At 39.3% G+C, this 15,756-nt stretch overlaps 2 protein-coding genes across 2 annotated transcripts; both read left to right on the forward strand.

The window, feature by feature from the left end:
* Positions 1 to 4,942: 4,942 nt before the first annotated feature.
* K441DRAFT_671891 (HET-domain-containing protein) lies at positions 4,943 to 6,772 on the forward strand. The gene has a single exon (XM_067650483.1). It carries the CDS (start codon positions 5,116 to 5,118, stop codon positions 6,556 to 6,558), a length of 1,443 nt encoding a protein of 480 aa, XP_067496248.1. The 5' UTR covers positions 4,943 to 5,115; the 3' UTR covers positions 6,559 to 6,772.
* Positions 6,773 to 13,612: 6,840 nt separating this feature from the next.
* On the forward strand, positions 13,613 to 15,315 carry K441DRAFT_32828 (glycoside hydrolase family 28 protein). Its single transcript, XM_067641205.1, has 2 exons — positions 13,613 to 15,235; positions 15,256 to 15,315. Exon 1 carries the CDS (start codon positions 13,731 to 13,733, stop codon positions 14,979 to 14,981), a length of 1,251 nt encoding a protein of 416 aa, XP_067496249.1. The 5' UTR covers positions 13,613 to 13,730; the 3' UTR covers positions 14,982 to 15,235; positions 15,256 to 15,315.
* Positions 15,316 to 15,756: the final 441 nt, after the last annotated feature.

Genomic DNA, 15,756 nt, shown 5'->3' on the forward strand with positions numbered 1-15,756 from the left:
CTNGCTTNNAGCAGCTCTNGCAGTNNTTTAATTTNNGTATTAGTAGCCGNAAGCTCCGCCTAGGGGGTTAAAACGTTAATTATTTCTTTATCTAAAGTATTTAAGGGTCCTATAGCTGCTTTACCTGCTACTATAGTTCGTAGCATAGTAGTAGGGGTATTAGGTAATTCTGGGTAATTTCTTTAGGGGTTCTAGTCTATATATATCTTGTAGGTCCTTTCCTTAGGGTTCTATTCTTTTCTTTTAGGTCCTATCCTTATAGTCCTAGTAATATCCTTAGGGTCCTATTCTATATTCTTATAGATATATTTAAGTTCCTTCTTAGGAAAAAAGAGTAGAGAGAGCTTTAGATAATATTAGCGACTTAGTTAATCGAGACATAAGTACGGCAAAAGGGTCGCGCAAGCCTATACAATTAGATTGTCTATAAACGAGAATCTAAAGCTAGGGAAAGGAAAGGAGAAGAAGAGTAGCGCCGTTTAATGTTTTATAAGATCTTCGCGCATATAATCACAATATGCGGCAATCTATGGCAACCCGCCGGTGCGTAGTTCTGCTAAGTTCTGCCAGTGCCGTAACACCTATCCCTTTAATATAATAGAAAAAGCGTAGTAGTACTAGTAGTATTAAATTCTAATCTTGTTACAATAGTTATAGAAGACCTATAGTTTTGCTCTAAGCATATTATATAATTCTCCTCTAAATTTCTTCTCTTTATCTAAATATACCTTTATTAAATTCGTGACTTCTTATAATAGGGGCTTACTAGTTAGCTAGAGTAGAGGAGCTAGAGGCAGTAAAGGTAGAGGAAGAGTACCTTTAGGTAGGAGAGTACCTCTAGGTAAAAGAGTACCTCTAGGTAGGAGAGTAGCGTTTTAGGGGTTACGTTTTAAATTAAAGTTACCTTTTAAAGAATATGGGTTAGTTCTAGGTTTCCGTAGTTAACGTATAATCTTAGCTTTTGTCTATACTAGTTCTTCTATACTAATAATAACGGCCTAAATATTACTAGTAATTGGGTTACCGTTTTTAGTAATATATACCCCATTCCTATAAAAGAAGTCTTAAAAATCCTAAACAATATTAATATTGCTAAGTGCCTAGGTGTTAGCAGTCCATCCTATAAAATCCTCCCTAAAATATTCCTACAGCTATAAATCAGCGTAATATTTACTTTAGTAGAATATAATATAGTATAGAAGAAAGCTATTAACTTGTTTTATAGTATAAGTTATTATATTAAAGGTAAATTCGTCCTAATTTTTATTAATAAGTTTCGCGTATAAAGCTACCCCTAGTAGTAAGAAGTCTTCCCAGTTATTTAAAGTAGGCGTAGCTATATTTTTAGAGGGAGGGAAGTATTATTGGCGTAGGGGTTGTCGTTTAGTACGCGTTTATAATGTATATTTGTCGTTTAGTACACGTTTATAACGTATATTTATAATTATAGGGCTTAGGACTAGTTCTAGCCTTAAATCGCAAAGACTTATAAAGCGTATTGTTTTACGTAATAGACGCAAGAATCTATAATTTTAGAAAGGCTTAGGACCAGTTCTAGCCTTTAGATCCTTAAATTTGTGGAAGAGTTCTATTTAAGGTTTAGGACTAGTTCTAACCTTAAAAGATAGCTTCCTTTAGCACAAGTAGTACTAGTATAGTGGCTTATCTCTTCTTGGTGGAATACCTAGCTATTTTATAATATAATAGTAAAGTTAACTACTAATTAGTATTAGTTATACAAGGTAATATTACATAGCTATGGTTCGTAGATAGTATAATAATTGTTATTCTGTATATCTTAATAAGGAAAGGCGAGGAGCTTAAGGCTCCTCGCCACGCTAGTGCCGCGGCGACACGTGACGGCAAGTTGCCGCACGTAACGGCAACTTGCCACACGTGATGGCAATATACCTCATATAGTGACCACTTACCTTTATTCCCAACAGTGCTAAAAGAGCCTAAATACTTATACCCTTCTACTTCTTATCCTAAAGCGTAACTTAGCCTTAAAATAATTTATTTTCTAAGTTAACTAAAGGTAAAAGACTTTATAGTAATTAAGTATAATTTATAGAATAAGTATAATTTAAGGACTAAAAGGAACTACAGTAGACCTTTTTAAAAGGGTAAGTTTAGCAATTCCTTTAAATATATCCCTTTTTACCATATCTAAAGCATTTTCTATTTACAGCTTAAGTTCTTTATTTATTAGTTCCTAAGGGTATATAAAATTAGGTAGCATTAAGGTCTATAGGGTTATATATAGGGCTTTTAGATCCTAAAGACGGATTATACTTTAGGGTATATACCGGTTTTATAGAGTTTTAAATATAAGATATAGTTAGCTTTAGAGAATAAGTTTATTTATTATATTAAAGGTCCTTATTAATTTATTAACATATTATAGTAAATTTGGATAGGTTTTTTTTAGTAATTCTCTACCTACTAACTAGGCTCTAATCTTGCCTAAAATAGCTTATTAAAGGGTAGTAACTCTAGCGGCTTTATTCTAATCTAGCTCGCTAACAAGGCCTAAAGATTCTAAAAAAGAGCTAGTAAAGCCTTAGTTCTATTATTATAGGGTTTTAAGTTTAGTAACAGCTATATATTTACGGCTAGCGTTATTATATTTTTATTCTAGTAAAGAGATAAAGATTTTAAAATTAATTAAGATGTTATTATAGAAGAATAGGTCTATAGTTTATATAGTATTTTTATTTAAATAAGATATTCTATAGCTAATCTTACTAGCTTTAGTAGGATATTAATTATAGTTTATTAAATGTTTAAGACAGAGCTTAGTTATAAAGGAATATAGGTTATTTTAATTTTTATTAAATATTAGAGAGTTAGGGAGCTTTTTAAATTTTATAGTAGGTATTAGGTTTATTATAGGTATAAGTTAAGCTATTATTACTAGTTTAGGGTTTATATATAGTTATTTTAATTTTATTTATAGGTGTTGCTATTAGGGTCTCTATTATAAATGCTTTAAGGTTATAGAGTTCTTTATAGATTGCTCCTATTAATTACTAGTACTAAGCTTTTAATATTGCTCGCTATTAGGCCGAGGTATCTATAAAGGACTATTATATTATAGTTAACTGTTTCCTAACTAGGGCTATAATGCTTATAGTTAATATAGGGGGTTTAAGTTTTTTTACTATTTTAATAGTAGTTATTTTAATATAATATAATATAAGGGCGCTAAAAGACTTTAGGGAAGATTTAAAGGAATAATATAAATTCTATCTAAATCTAAGAGTATATAGCTCTTACTAGGAATAAGACATTATGTAAAGAAGAGAAAGGAATAATAAGAGAGTTATATAATTAAATAGTTAGGGGCTTAGTAGTTAATGCATGCGTATATACGCACGCGGTCTTTAATAGACTTTAGTAGAATTTAATTAATCTAGTAGAATTTAGTAGAAGTCGATTAAGCTGGCAGAATTTAGCAGAATTTAGTTAAAGCGTTAGAATTTATCTGTTGAGTATTTTACTAAGACATTCCTACTATAACTAGGCTAGTCCCGTTGCACTTAATATATAACTACACTATAGTAACTAAGACGCTTTAATATATAACTATACTATAGCGACCAAGACACCTTAATATAGGACTATACTAGTTATTACGGGAGTTACCCACGTATGTTCGTTCCGTAACACCTACGCACATTATACTACTACCCCTATATCTTCGACTACGTTTCCTAACCTATTTCTATTCTATATTAAACGTCTTAAACTATTACGCGTTAATATACTTAGCACGATTAATAGCTAGTAATTAAGCTTATTTATAAACTGCTTTATTAACTCCGTAATACTAATAACCGAGATATCTTAATATAGGACTATACTATAGTAACCAAGACGCCTTAATATAGGACTATAGTGACCATAGTGCAGTCCTATATTAAGACGTCTTAGTTACTAAAGTACAGTCCTATATTAAGGCGTCTCAGTCACTATAGTGCAAGTATTTTAAATTTAAAGCAATATTACGCGACCGCCCAGAAGTACCGATCAAACTTAAATTATGTACCTTTTCNCCTAAAATCGCGTGCGAGGGTACTCGGGGGCGGTCGCTGCGCGACCTCGTGCGGGGTTCGTGCGCGTTATCAGCAGGGGTGGCCCTAACCTCGTATTAACCCCCCCCCCCGGGATGTGATAGATATGCGAGAGAAATGTCTTGGCACCGTATCAAAGTTAAGAACACAGCGTCATGACGGCAATCTATATTTTGCAACCCCGCATTGTTCCATTGCCTAACGGTACACTCTGTTCCTGCACTGTATCCTTAAGCAAAATTCCTCGATGGCCGACAGTAACTTCTGTGATGTATGCAGCGGTGTAGACTTCGAAAGACTTGTCTGGCCAGACAAGTCTGGAGCTAGTGAGCCCCTTATATTCAAACTAGGCAATGTAAAAGAGATTGCCCAAAGGAGCCAGCTATGTGCTTTGTGTCTCATAATAACACAAGCCGTTAAGGCACGCGGGCTTGAGATGAATGGTCAGATTTCAATACTCAGCTCGCCCTTTGCGGTTACCCTCTCTCACACACCCAATCCGCCACATCCAGAGTTACGTGTTGACCACGTGGTTGTACAATTTACGCCAAGCTCTTTCATAGGCTTACATGGACCACATTTGCCATCTGAAGACTCTGCTGAGGGATCGACGGAGCCTCAGGTGATTTTGACATTACAGGCTTGCTCTAAGCCTATTCCAACGGCAGAAACGGCTTGCTCTGAATCTTGGAAAAATCTTGAGTGGGCTAAACTGCGGAAATTCAGTGGTCGGCTGGCGTCCCCGCAATTCGCAGACATTCGCTTATTTCGAAGATGGTTTAATCTTTGCGAATGTCTTCATGGTGAAGAATGTCAACAGCCATTATGGCTAGGCTCCGAATACCAAGCAGAGGCGCTGCTGATGATGGATGTGGAAGACTCATGCATAGTCAAAGCACCACCGCAGTGTCGCTATATCGCACTTTCATATGTTTGGGGCACTGCAAACATTATAACGACTACGAAAGTCACAATTAACTCCTTTACACAGAAAGGAGCGCTCCAAAATTTGAGTTTACCGGCCACGATTAGGGACTCCATGGCTCTTGTAAAGGGAATAGGGGAGCGCTACCTTTGGGTAGACGCCCTTTGCGTTGTCCAGGATGATTTCGCCTTTCAGCAATCCCAGATATCTGCAATAGCTTCAATTTACTCCAAAGCTCTATTTACGATTGTAGCTGCAGCAGGTTATGACTCAAACGCAGGCCTCCCCGGGGTTCGTACTGGAACTCGGTCGGTTATTCAGCAAGTGGTGGCATTGGAAAATGTGACTCTGATACCAGTCATCAATGTTCTCGGCTATGGTGGAATCAAAGACTCGAAATGGAAGTCTAGAGCTTGGACTCTACAAGAAAAACTCTTTTCTCACAGGAGGCTGATCTTCACAACAGATCAGGTATATTGGCAGTGCCGGAAAGCTTATTGGCTAGAAGAAATGGTTCTTGAAACTGTCGAGCGCCCGTTATTCATTGGACCATATCTATCCCAACATGAGCTTGAAATCGAGATACCCACAAGTATGGCTAGCCGTTCCGATTATCGTCAGGCCTATGAAGCGTTGGTTTCGCAATACACTTCACGCCAAATGACTTACGCTTCAGACATGCTCAATGCATTTACTGGGATTTCGAGCGCACTCGCTCATCTCAACGACGACATAATGCTGTGGGGTTTACCCGAATCACAATTCAGTAGATTGTTGACATGGGGACTTGACGGCCACACCAGGCATGGATCTACTCATCGAACTCTCTGCCAGGACGGATCAGAACATAATATCCCTTTCCCTAGTTGGAGTTGGAGTGCTTGGAATTGCTTTGCGCATCCCCCATTTAGAGTCTTCATAAATCGAGGCCCTTCAGAAACCGAACCACTAATAATCTTCTACCGGTCTAGCATCGAAGGGAAAATAGTGAAGATTAATGAGTTTTGGAATAAGTCCTACGGCACAGGCCCGCCAGATGCCGAGGCCCTGGACTCCCATGACAATAACGGATTGATTAGTCAGTGGATAGGAAAACCTAGATACGATGAGCGAGCTGTTCGTCTAGCTCCAGGTATTGAATTTATTGATTCTGGCTTGTTGCACTTCTGGACCAGCACAGCTACAGTCTACGTCTTGCGCCGGAAAGCTATCCAATGGTCATTCATACTGGACCCTTTCCGCTACGAAGTTTTAGACACCAATGGTGAGGTGCTCACCAATCTCGTTCATATGGGATCCACTTCAGATTGGCCACGACATAGTCCTGCGCTTTGTGGGGGTCGACCGGGCAAAATTGAGGCTCTAATTAGTGAAGAAGCAGACGTGCTTGCTTTTGATCTTGCGATTGTCAATAGATCTGCATCGCCGCCGTTTCTTCAAGCTCTGATTATATATTGGAATAGGAACATAGCGTCTCGAATTGGACATGCTACGGTGTCCGAGGCTAAATGGGTTAAATTAGAGAATAGAGTGTGGCAGACAGTAACATTAGGATAGTACGGAAGAGGTACATATTGCGGATAAGGCTGCACGGCTTGATGACAAGACTTAGGGTTATCTAGAAAGGTTTTTGTGTCATGCCTTAATTTCTACAGCGATGCCTTGAACTGAGTTATTGTTTCAGAGTTTTTACTGTACACAATATTTCGGAACACATCTGCCTCATGCCGGGACAAGTTGTTCTTGTTCCAGAATGAGCCGTGTATCGCTTTGATCGGCTTGATTCTGGATTGTTTGCCTTATTCTGGAAAAGATCTTATATAAAAGACACTGGAATAAAGTATAAGAAGGCTCTATCATAACCAAGATCTCTACATGTTAAAATTCAGACATGATTTTACAATTAATCGTGGCCGGATTTCCATTGAAAGGTTAATATTCGTACTAATTTAATAGCACGAGTGAGTCAGATCCAGGGGCACGAAATACGTATAGTATCGTATGCTCTTTTGGATGATGGTAACTGTCGATTGTATATAGCAGACTACATGGTCTATATACTGATGCACCTCCCCCCTAATTAGTTAGTGCTTCATAAGTGCACCAGACGCGTAAGCGAGTGGTTGGTGCACTGAACGCGTAAACGCGTACCTGGTGTACCGAACGCGTAAGCACGCGGTTGGTACAACAGGTGCTATAATTATACACTAGCGGTACTTAAAAAATGAAACCACCTGTATACAGCCTCCGTAATTGCTTTAATAAAACTATAAAACACAAAGGAAAATACATAGGAAGTCTCCCCTAAGGTGCCTTCTGGGTTACCTTCCAAATGGTACTCTAAGCTGGCCGTAAGTCCTGCGTACGGTCCGTAAAATGAACTATATGGCCTTTTAACGGGCCGTAAATGCACCGTACGGCCTTCCAATAGGCCGTAACTAAACCGTAAATGCTCCGTTAGTCTCGCTCTACCCATTCTATAACCTTTAGGTTGAGCTTATTCGTATTAATTAGGGTTTTAAGAGCTTAACACAGCTTTGCCTTAGTCATGGCGTCCACTAGGTTGTCTCCGCTGCTAATCCATTTAACCTCTGTAATCTCACGTTGTTTATAGGCCTAACGTAAGCATATTAGGTTGACTATAAGCCTCTTCTCTTATATTATACCTAGTTTAACTAGGCAGTTATAAAGGGACTTTAAATCGGTGTATAAAACTAGGGGTAACTATTCCAGTTATAGAATCTTCTGGACCGTTAATTTAATTGCAGCTACTATATTAAATCTATAAGCTAGTGCATATAGTTTAGAAGCTAGTACACTACGGGTTACTCGTTTACACTTAATTAAAGACTAGTATAGTATATTTGCGTCCTAATTATGGTCCGTAAGTACAATTATAAAGCCAATTTATAATAATAGGTCTTTATTATTAGTAAAAGATGCGTCCATAAATACCAGTAGGCTAAGGGAATTTAGGTCTAGTGGTATAAAAGTAAGTCCCCTTACTACATTGTTAATTTGCCACTAGATGCGCTTATTAAGCTACTTAATATTTTCTTCTTATAGGTCTACTGCCTGGGCCATAAAGGATAAATCGTAGATAGATTTAGGTTGACAGACTATAGCAATATAGGCGCCTCTTACACGCTATACAGCGTATTAGTCCTTTATATTTACGGTCTTATAGGTCTTTCTATAGGAACTAGTAAGGTCTATAGGTTTTGCTATAATGGGCTTTAGGTTTTAGGCTTAGCGTTCCTAAGTTAGCTTAATTAGGTTGCCCTTTTATGTAATTAAGCCTCTATTAAACTTAATTAGAGTCTACTTAGTTAACTACTCTCGCGGCTTTGCTAAGAACTTTACCTTTTATAGTTTAGTTTCTTTAGCGTCCACAAAGGTTTAGTCTACTAAGAAGAGGGTATTATTGGTTTAGAGTCTAATAATGCTAAGGCCGTTTAATAGGGTGTATAAAAGGCAGGGGTTGTAGGTCGACTGTTCCATTTTGAGTTTACTAACGTAATACTAGTAGTACGTTTTAAACCAATAGTTTCTGGCTTCTAGTACTCCGTAAAGAGGTTTTATAACCCGTAAAATTGTTCCTAGTTATAGGTTAAGCTTATAGGGTGGTCGTATAAAGATATCCCTACTTAGGTAGGTATTAGACTATACGTAGGCTTATAAGATATCCCATAAGTAAAGGGCTACGGGTTTAATTTACTGTAATCTAGGCGTAAGTATAAGTATAATCTGTTAACTGACCTGTTAAATTATAAGTAATTACGTAAGGACTAAGTCCTTTCCCTGGTCGTTATAAGCTTATATAATAAGCCTTAACTTTTTAAAGGCTTTGTTAGTACTAGGGTGCTTAATTTTGTTAATAAAGCGTAAGTTAAATATACGGACGCCTTACGGAACGTCTCTCTCCGTTATAACCGCAAAGGTGTCCTTTTTAAGTAGTCCGTTAATCTCTTTGCGTCGTAAGTCTATAAAAGGGGTTTCCTATACTAGAACTAATATATCTATAGGCGGAGATTGCCTTGCGGATATACCTATAGAGGTTAGGTAATTCTCCGTTACGGGGTTCTTACGGGGGCGTCCTCGGCCACGCTTTATAGCAGGTTTAGTAAGTTTAATAAATTTCTAGGGGACCTTTAGAGTAGGTAGGGGTGCTTCTAGTTTATTTAATTTGGTAGGTGTTTCTAGTTTACCTAATTCGGCGAGTGCTTCTAGTTCGTCTGGCTTAACGTCATAGGTGTTTTCGGACCAAAAGTAGGGTTTTATAAATATGCTCCTAAAGCTAGTTAGGCCGCTAGGGAGTTATACACAGCATATCTCGTCTTCTACAGCTAGTAGACAATAAGGTCCGGTCTAGTTGCCGCTCTTACGCCATACAAGGACTTTAGAATTGAGCGGGAGGTTATAAACTAAGGTTGTGTTAGGTCTATTGCGGTAATATAGGGCGCTATTAACAGCTTATTTGGCCCGTAATTTAACTATTTCGGCCATTACCTTCCGTATTATAGCTGCTCGTTCCGTAATAGACGGGGTAGGAGGGCCTAAGTTGCTTATCCTTAGGTAGGCTCCGTAGACTAAGAGGGTAGGTACTAGTCCGTTAGGGCTAGTGGTATTATTAATGGCTTTTACGGCTATCTATAGAGCTAGTTCCTTTTAGATGTCCTTATATTTATCTATAATAATCTAGTAAGCTCTCCGTAAGGCTAGGTAAGCTCGCTTAATAAGCCTAATAGACTAATACGCCTTAACTGAGACAGCTCTTATTAATATAGCTATGGCTATAGTATACTACTGGAATTCCTTACTAATAAAGTTCCTACCGGCGTTGTGGGTAATATACTTAGGGGGTCCAACATATGTATTAATCTAGCAGGTCCGTAAAATATCCCAAGTATATTTTACGGATATATTTTACAACTAACGGGTAGCTTAATAGCGGGTTGCCTCGTTAATTATATATAATACTAGGCTGCCGTTAATGTACATAATGTCTACGTATACTAAGTGGTTAAAATTAAGGTCTTTATAGAAAGTAAACTTAAATCGGCCTAGGGAACGTCCGTATTTCTAGCAGAAGGAGCAGTATTTAGTTAGGTAGTTAACTGCCTTCCTATTAACGTCGTCGTATCTAGAGCGTTTAAGGACTCTATATAGCTTTTTGGCTAACAGGTAGCCGAAGCGGCGGTATAGGCGGTAGATCTTAGTACTAGTAAGGTAGCACGGGTTATAGTCAAAAAATTCCTAAATGTAGGTCTGTAAAGTCTCTCCCTATATAAGGAACGGGTGTCTAAATTGTCGTGTAATTAGTAGGGTAATATTCTTACTTCTTAGGGCAGTTATGGGGCCAATTAGGGTATCCGTAACATTATTATAGTAAACCTATAGTTTATTTATATCCGTAAGGCAGAGTAGGAAAGGGGTATCCGCTTTTACTATATAGAAGTTAACTAGGCTAATTAGAGTCTTGACTTTAACTAATCTAATTAATGCAGTTAAGCCAATGCCAAATTAGACGTTTACGGCCCCAGTTTACATAGTATCAATATCCGTATTGTTATTTGTGGTGGTCTTATATATAAGATATTGTCCGTAACCTATAGTAGACTTCTTAGAGGCACCTATATTAATTATAACGCCGTAGAATTCTTTAGGGGTATAGCGTTTAGTGGTAATATATGCAAATAGGTCCTGTTCACGGTCTATAATATCTATAATAGGTCTAATAGGTATACTTACGGGCTAGTTTTCAGGTATAATTAAGTGTATAAAGGAGCGGTTGGCTAATACGGTCGTAATATTAAAGGCTTAGCCATCCGTAAAAGGTCTAAAAGTAGTTAGGAACGTCTCTAAGGTCTCCTATTCCTAAATATCTAAGTTAAAGTTAATTATAAGGGCTTCTATTAACTCGTTAAGAGACTTCTCCGCTTCCTCTCCTTCGTAGTTTAAGATAAACTGGTTAATCTAATTATTAAATCTCTTCTTAGACTTATTACGTTCTTCCTAGGTATACCTTATAAACTAATATCCTTCCTTACCGCACACAAAGCACTTCTAGCTAGTTTGTCTATAGGGGTATGCTTTTATACGGGGGTTACTATAGGGGTTACGGGTAGGACTTGGTTAGTATAGGTGCTACTAGCGGTAGCGGCGGTCCATAAAGTAAACGTCTAAGTCTATTTACGGATATTAAATATCCGTAATAAAGGCTTAAGTGCTGCCTGGCGGGTTTAAGGCTTCGTACGTTATAATAGAGGACCGTAAATCGTTAATAAGGCCAGCTATAGTGTCTGCGGGCTTATAATAGGCGTATTTATAGGGTTCCATTTCCTAGCAAGCCGTAATAAGTTTATTGTGCAAGAAGTCGTCCGTTTAAAGCTTAATATTAAGGCCGTGCTATAGGTGGCGGAGGTCTTTAATAAGGATTTGCAGGCACTCTATAGTCGATTTTTCAGTGTTCTTATCTATTACGGTCCGTAACTTGGTCGCATTCTATTAGGTAAGGATATTACGCTTATATTCCGGTCCTTTAAAGTAGTTACGTGTGGCTTTGTATAGCTTATTAAAGGGAACACCAAGGGGGTTGCTCTTAAGGTTAGTGTAGTAATAGTTAAGTGCTAGGCCGCGCAGTATAGTAGAGTAGGCTTGGCTAAACTCCTATTTAGGAATATCGGCCTTCTAACAAAGGTCCGTAAAGATGGTCAGTTTAAAATTAAAATTATCATTTTTACCGCTATACTTAGATTCGTCAGTATAGAGCTTAGCTAGGTTAGCTAGCTCCTTACTATAGGTCTTTACTTAGGTAGATTACGGGTCTATAACTTACGGATCTATAGCTTGCGGATCTATGGCTTGCGGATATATAGTTTGCGGATATATAGCTTAAATAACAGAAGGGGTTTAGTCCGTAATTTAATTTACGGGGGTATTGCGGTCCGTAATTTGGGTTACAGGGGTATTGTGGTCCATAACTTAAGTACTAGGTATACTTTAGCCCGTAAGATTAATTCTAAAATCGCTTAGGTTTATAGAACGAATTTGGTTAAGTAGGTTAGGTATAAGGCTAGCGATTACATTAAGTTTAGAAGAAGCAAAAAGTTCCTTAGTTTCTTAAAACTAGTCTAGGATTTCCTCTTTAGTCTATTCCGTTTAGTCCTTCTTATATATTATATTGTATAAGGACTATATAATAATAACTTATTTATTCCTTTTAACCCATACACCTTAGTTACATAAAAGGGTTTATAGTTTACGGATAGTAATAGGGTTGCAGGCCTTAAAAATAGCTTCCGTAAAGTCCGTAAAGTCTTCCTAGTATTGCTCCCATAGGTCGTCATTTATAAGCTCAAAGTGTTTATATTTAAGGATTTTAAAACTAATATAGTCGTTAACGTCATTTATAGACGTAACGTCGACTCCTTATCTCCACTTCTTTTAACCTTCGCTAACTTACTTACTAATGTCTGCCATACTATATAGTACATAGCGGGTGGAAGAGGTCTTATAGTAGTCTGTAAAGGTAGTTAATGTCCGTAGCGGTTCGCAGAAGGGTATTATAGCGGTCCGTAGAGGCAATTAACAGGTCCGTAGTAGTTTATAGAAGGGTAAGGGGTCTCCGTAAGGGGTCTGAGAGAGGTTAGAGGTATTAGAGGAGGGTAGGGGGTTCTGTATAGGTCTGTATTCGCGTCTATAACTTCCGGTAAACCGTACTAAGACTTAAATAAGTATACAGAGTTGGTGATAGTCCGTAATCCCTAACTTCCGACCTTCCAACAGGTCGTACTAGGAGTCTAAACAGGTGGTCGCTGTCGTATATCGTTTGGGGGGAGGTATCAAGTAATTACTGATCTGTGCGCGCTCACTGATCAGTATTCGTACTAATTTAATAGCACGAGTGAGTTAGATCCAGGGGCACGAAATACGTATAGTATCGTATGCTCTTTTGGATGATGGTGACTGTCGATTGTATGTAGCAGACTACGTGGTCTATATACTGATGCACCTCCCCCCTGATTAGTCAGTGCTTCATAAGTGCACCAGACGCGTAAGCGAGTGGTTGGTGCACTGAACGCGTAAACGCGTACCTGGTGTACCGAACGCGTAAGCACGCGGTTGGTACAACAGGTGCTGTAATTATACAGTTAAATTTCGATTAATTATGGCCAGATTTCAGTTAATCGCGCGAAGCCCCTGAGCTAAACTAAATTAGGGTAATTCTAGAGAGCCAAGCCGCCTCACGAGTCAAGGACTCTACCACGAGTTAAAAACTTTATAATCTATGTATACCTTTTATAAGAGCCTCTAGAATTATAAGGCCGTGTTAGGATATTACTAGAGGTTGGTTTAAGCTTAACGCGATTACCGTAGCCTACTTACATTACTTTTAGAGCACTATGTTATTCCGGAATGAGGCAGAAATATTCCGGAATATCATGTGTACCGGTATCATTCGGAACAACGATTTTAATGTCTGTTAGCTAAATTGCGATCGTCAACCCCAGGTTCAACGCCAATGCCGCATCTAAACCCAATCGCAGATACCTCATCCCGTTAAAAAGGTGGAGATGCTGAAGAAATTACTGGACTGTGGGACGTGTCAGGTAGATTATTTGTCCGACTCAGGAAATATTCTTTCTAGAATGATACTGTCCAATTAGTATAAAGGTCACAGCTATCAACACTGTAAAGTATGAAATACAACAAGATTCGCACCAAAGATGATACCTCCTAATCGAGTTGATCATATTCTCTTCATCGTATTCTTTATTCTTCTCGTTTCTACTGAAGCGGCGCCTTCCATTCTTAAACGCACTCCAGATCGCACTGAAGCTAAACGCGCCACCTGTACACCGGCATCCGGCGGCGATGCATCTATTGATGATGTCCCTGCAATCAAGGCCGCCATTTCTTCTTGCGGCACAGGCGGCACGATTGTCATTCCTGCAGGTTACACTTACACGATACGCTCCGTTCTTGATTTCACTGGCTGCACGTCATGCGATTTTCAGATCGAGGGCACGCTCAAGGTCTCCGATGACCTGAGCTACTGGGAAGGTCGCACAGCCATTATTTATATGTCGGGAATAAAAGGCGCTAGAATTCGCAGCGTCACAGGAACCGGTGTGATTGATGGGAATGGCCAGGCAGCGTACGACGAGTTTGCTAGTAATAGCAGTTATGCCCGACCGACCCTGCACTATATCACCGGGGCATCTTCTGGTATTACGGTGTCGAATATTAAGGTCAAGAATCCCCCCAATGTCTTCTTCACCGTCACAGGGTCAAGCACCAGCATCACTTATTCGTCGTTGACCATGACCGCTGCGAGTGAATCCACAAACGCGCCAAAAAATACAGATGGTTTCGACATTGGTGCTAGCACGTACGTTACAGTCTCGGAAGTAATCGTCTCCAACCAAGATGACTGCGTGGCATTCAAGCCTGGCGCGAACTATGCAACAGTCGCCGACATCTCTTGTACAGGCTCCCACGGTCTCTCTGTTGGTTCGCTAGGGAGAAAAGCTGGCTCCACTGATACAGTCAAGAACGTGTATGTCGCAAGAGCAACCATGATATCGTCGACAAAAGCTGTTGGTATCAAAGTATATCCAGGGGGTTCCTCTCACGGTATAGCCGTTGTGTCAAACGTGACCTGGGATACCGTGACTGTGACTGGTTGTGACTACGCTGCGCAGATACAGTCGTGCTATGGCGAGGATACATCGTATTGCTCCTCATATCCTAGTACCGCTAGTATCACTGGCGTGCACTTTAAGAACTTCGACGGGGCAACTAGCTCTAAATATGAGCCTGTCGTGGCAAATCTTGACTGTCCTGCTGCAGGGACCTGCGACGTGTACTTCTCGGGTTGGAAAGTCAAACCGACTAGCGGTTCGGCAGAGCATCTATGTGCAAATATTGACAATAGTAGCCCGGGGATTACTTGCACGTCTGGAGCAACAGGATAGCAGCAGTAGCCGGAAGAAGCAGAATAAATCTGTCTGATCCTGGCGAAAATGTAGAAGACTATCTTATATGACAATACTATTATGTAGCTAGGTATGGCTTAAGATATTGCATGGCATAGCGGTACCATATGTGGAGCACCGAACTGGTGTAGCTCCTACAAGGCCAGTGATCTTTTTGGACTGGACTGGAGTGGATTTGAGCTCAAATCCACTCCAGTCCAAATTACTTGTAGTTTAGCTCGTTCCTAAACAGGGCTAGCGCTTGCCTATCAAGGCTAGCAGTCCACTCCACTCCACTCCACTCCAACTTTAGTCCAGTCCAAAAAGATCGCTGCTACAAGGACTTTAAAGCAAGAAGAATATTCGACTATACTAAAAATATCTTAATTATTATTATTCATTCTTGATTAATGTCTGATGCGGTCCCCATCTGGGTCTATGCAGACGAATACCGTTAAGTTAGGTACAAAAAACATCCAAGGGAGACGTGAGCGGTAACACAGCATGTACCCCTCCAGGTAGCACGCCAGTACTACTGTAGTTTGCTTATCATCTGCAAATTCGCTTGATAAGAGCCGCGCACATCAAAATATCGGCTTTGTATACAAAATCACATACAAATCAAATATTCTTATATGCGCACGACTTTTTTTGATCTTAAAAATATATAAAGCTTTAATTTACACCGATATTTACATCGCGACGCCTTGGCAGGTGTTTTTACCAATATGGTGTCCTCATCAAGCCGCCGGAAACGAGCCGCATCGCAGGTTAT

This window comes from Cenococcum geophilum, assembly GCF_001692895.1.
Source record: "Cenococcum geophilum 1.58 unplaced genomic scaffold K441scaffold_111, whole genome shotgun sequence".
Taxonomy (NCBI): domain Eukaryota; kingdom Fungi; phylum Ascomycota; class Dothideomycetes; order Gloniales; family Gloniaceae; genus Cenococcum; species Cenococcum geophilum.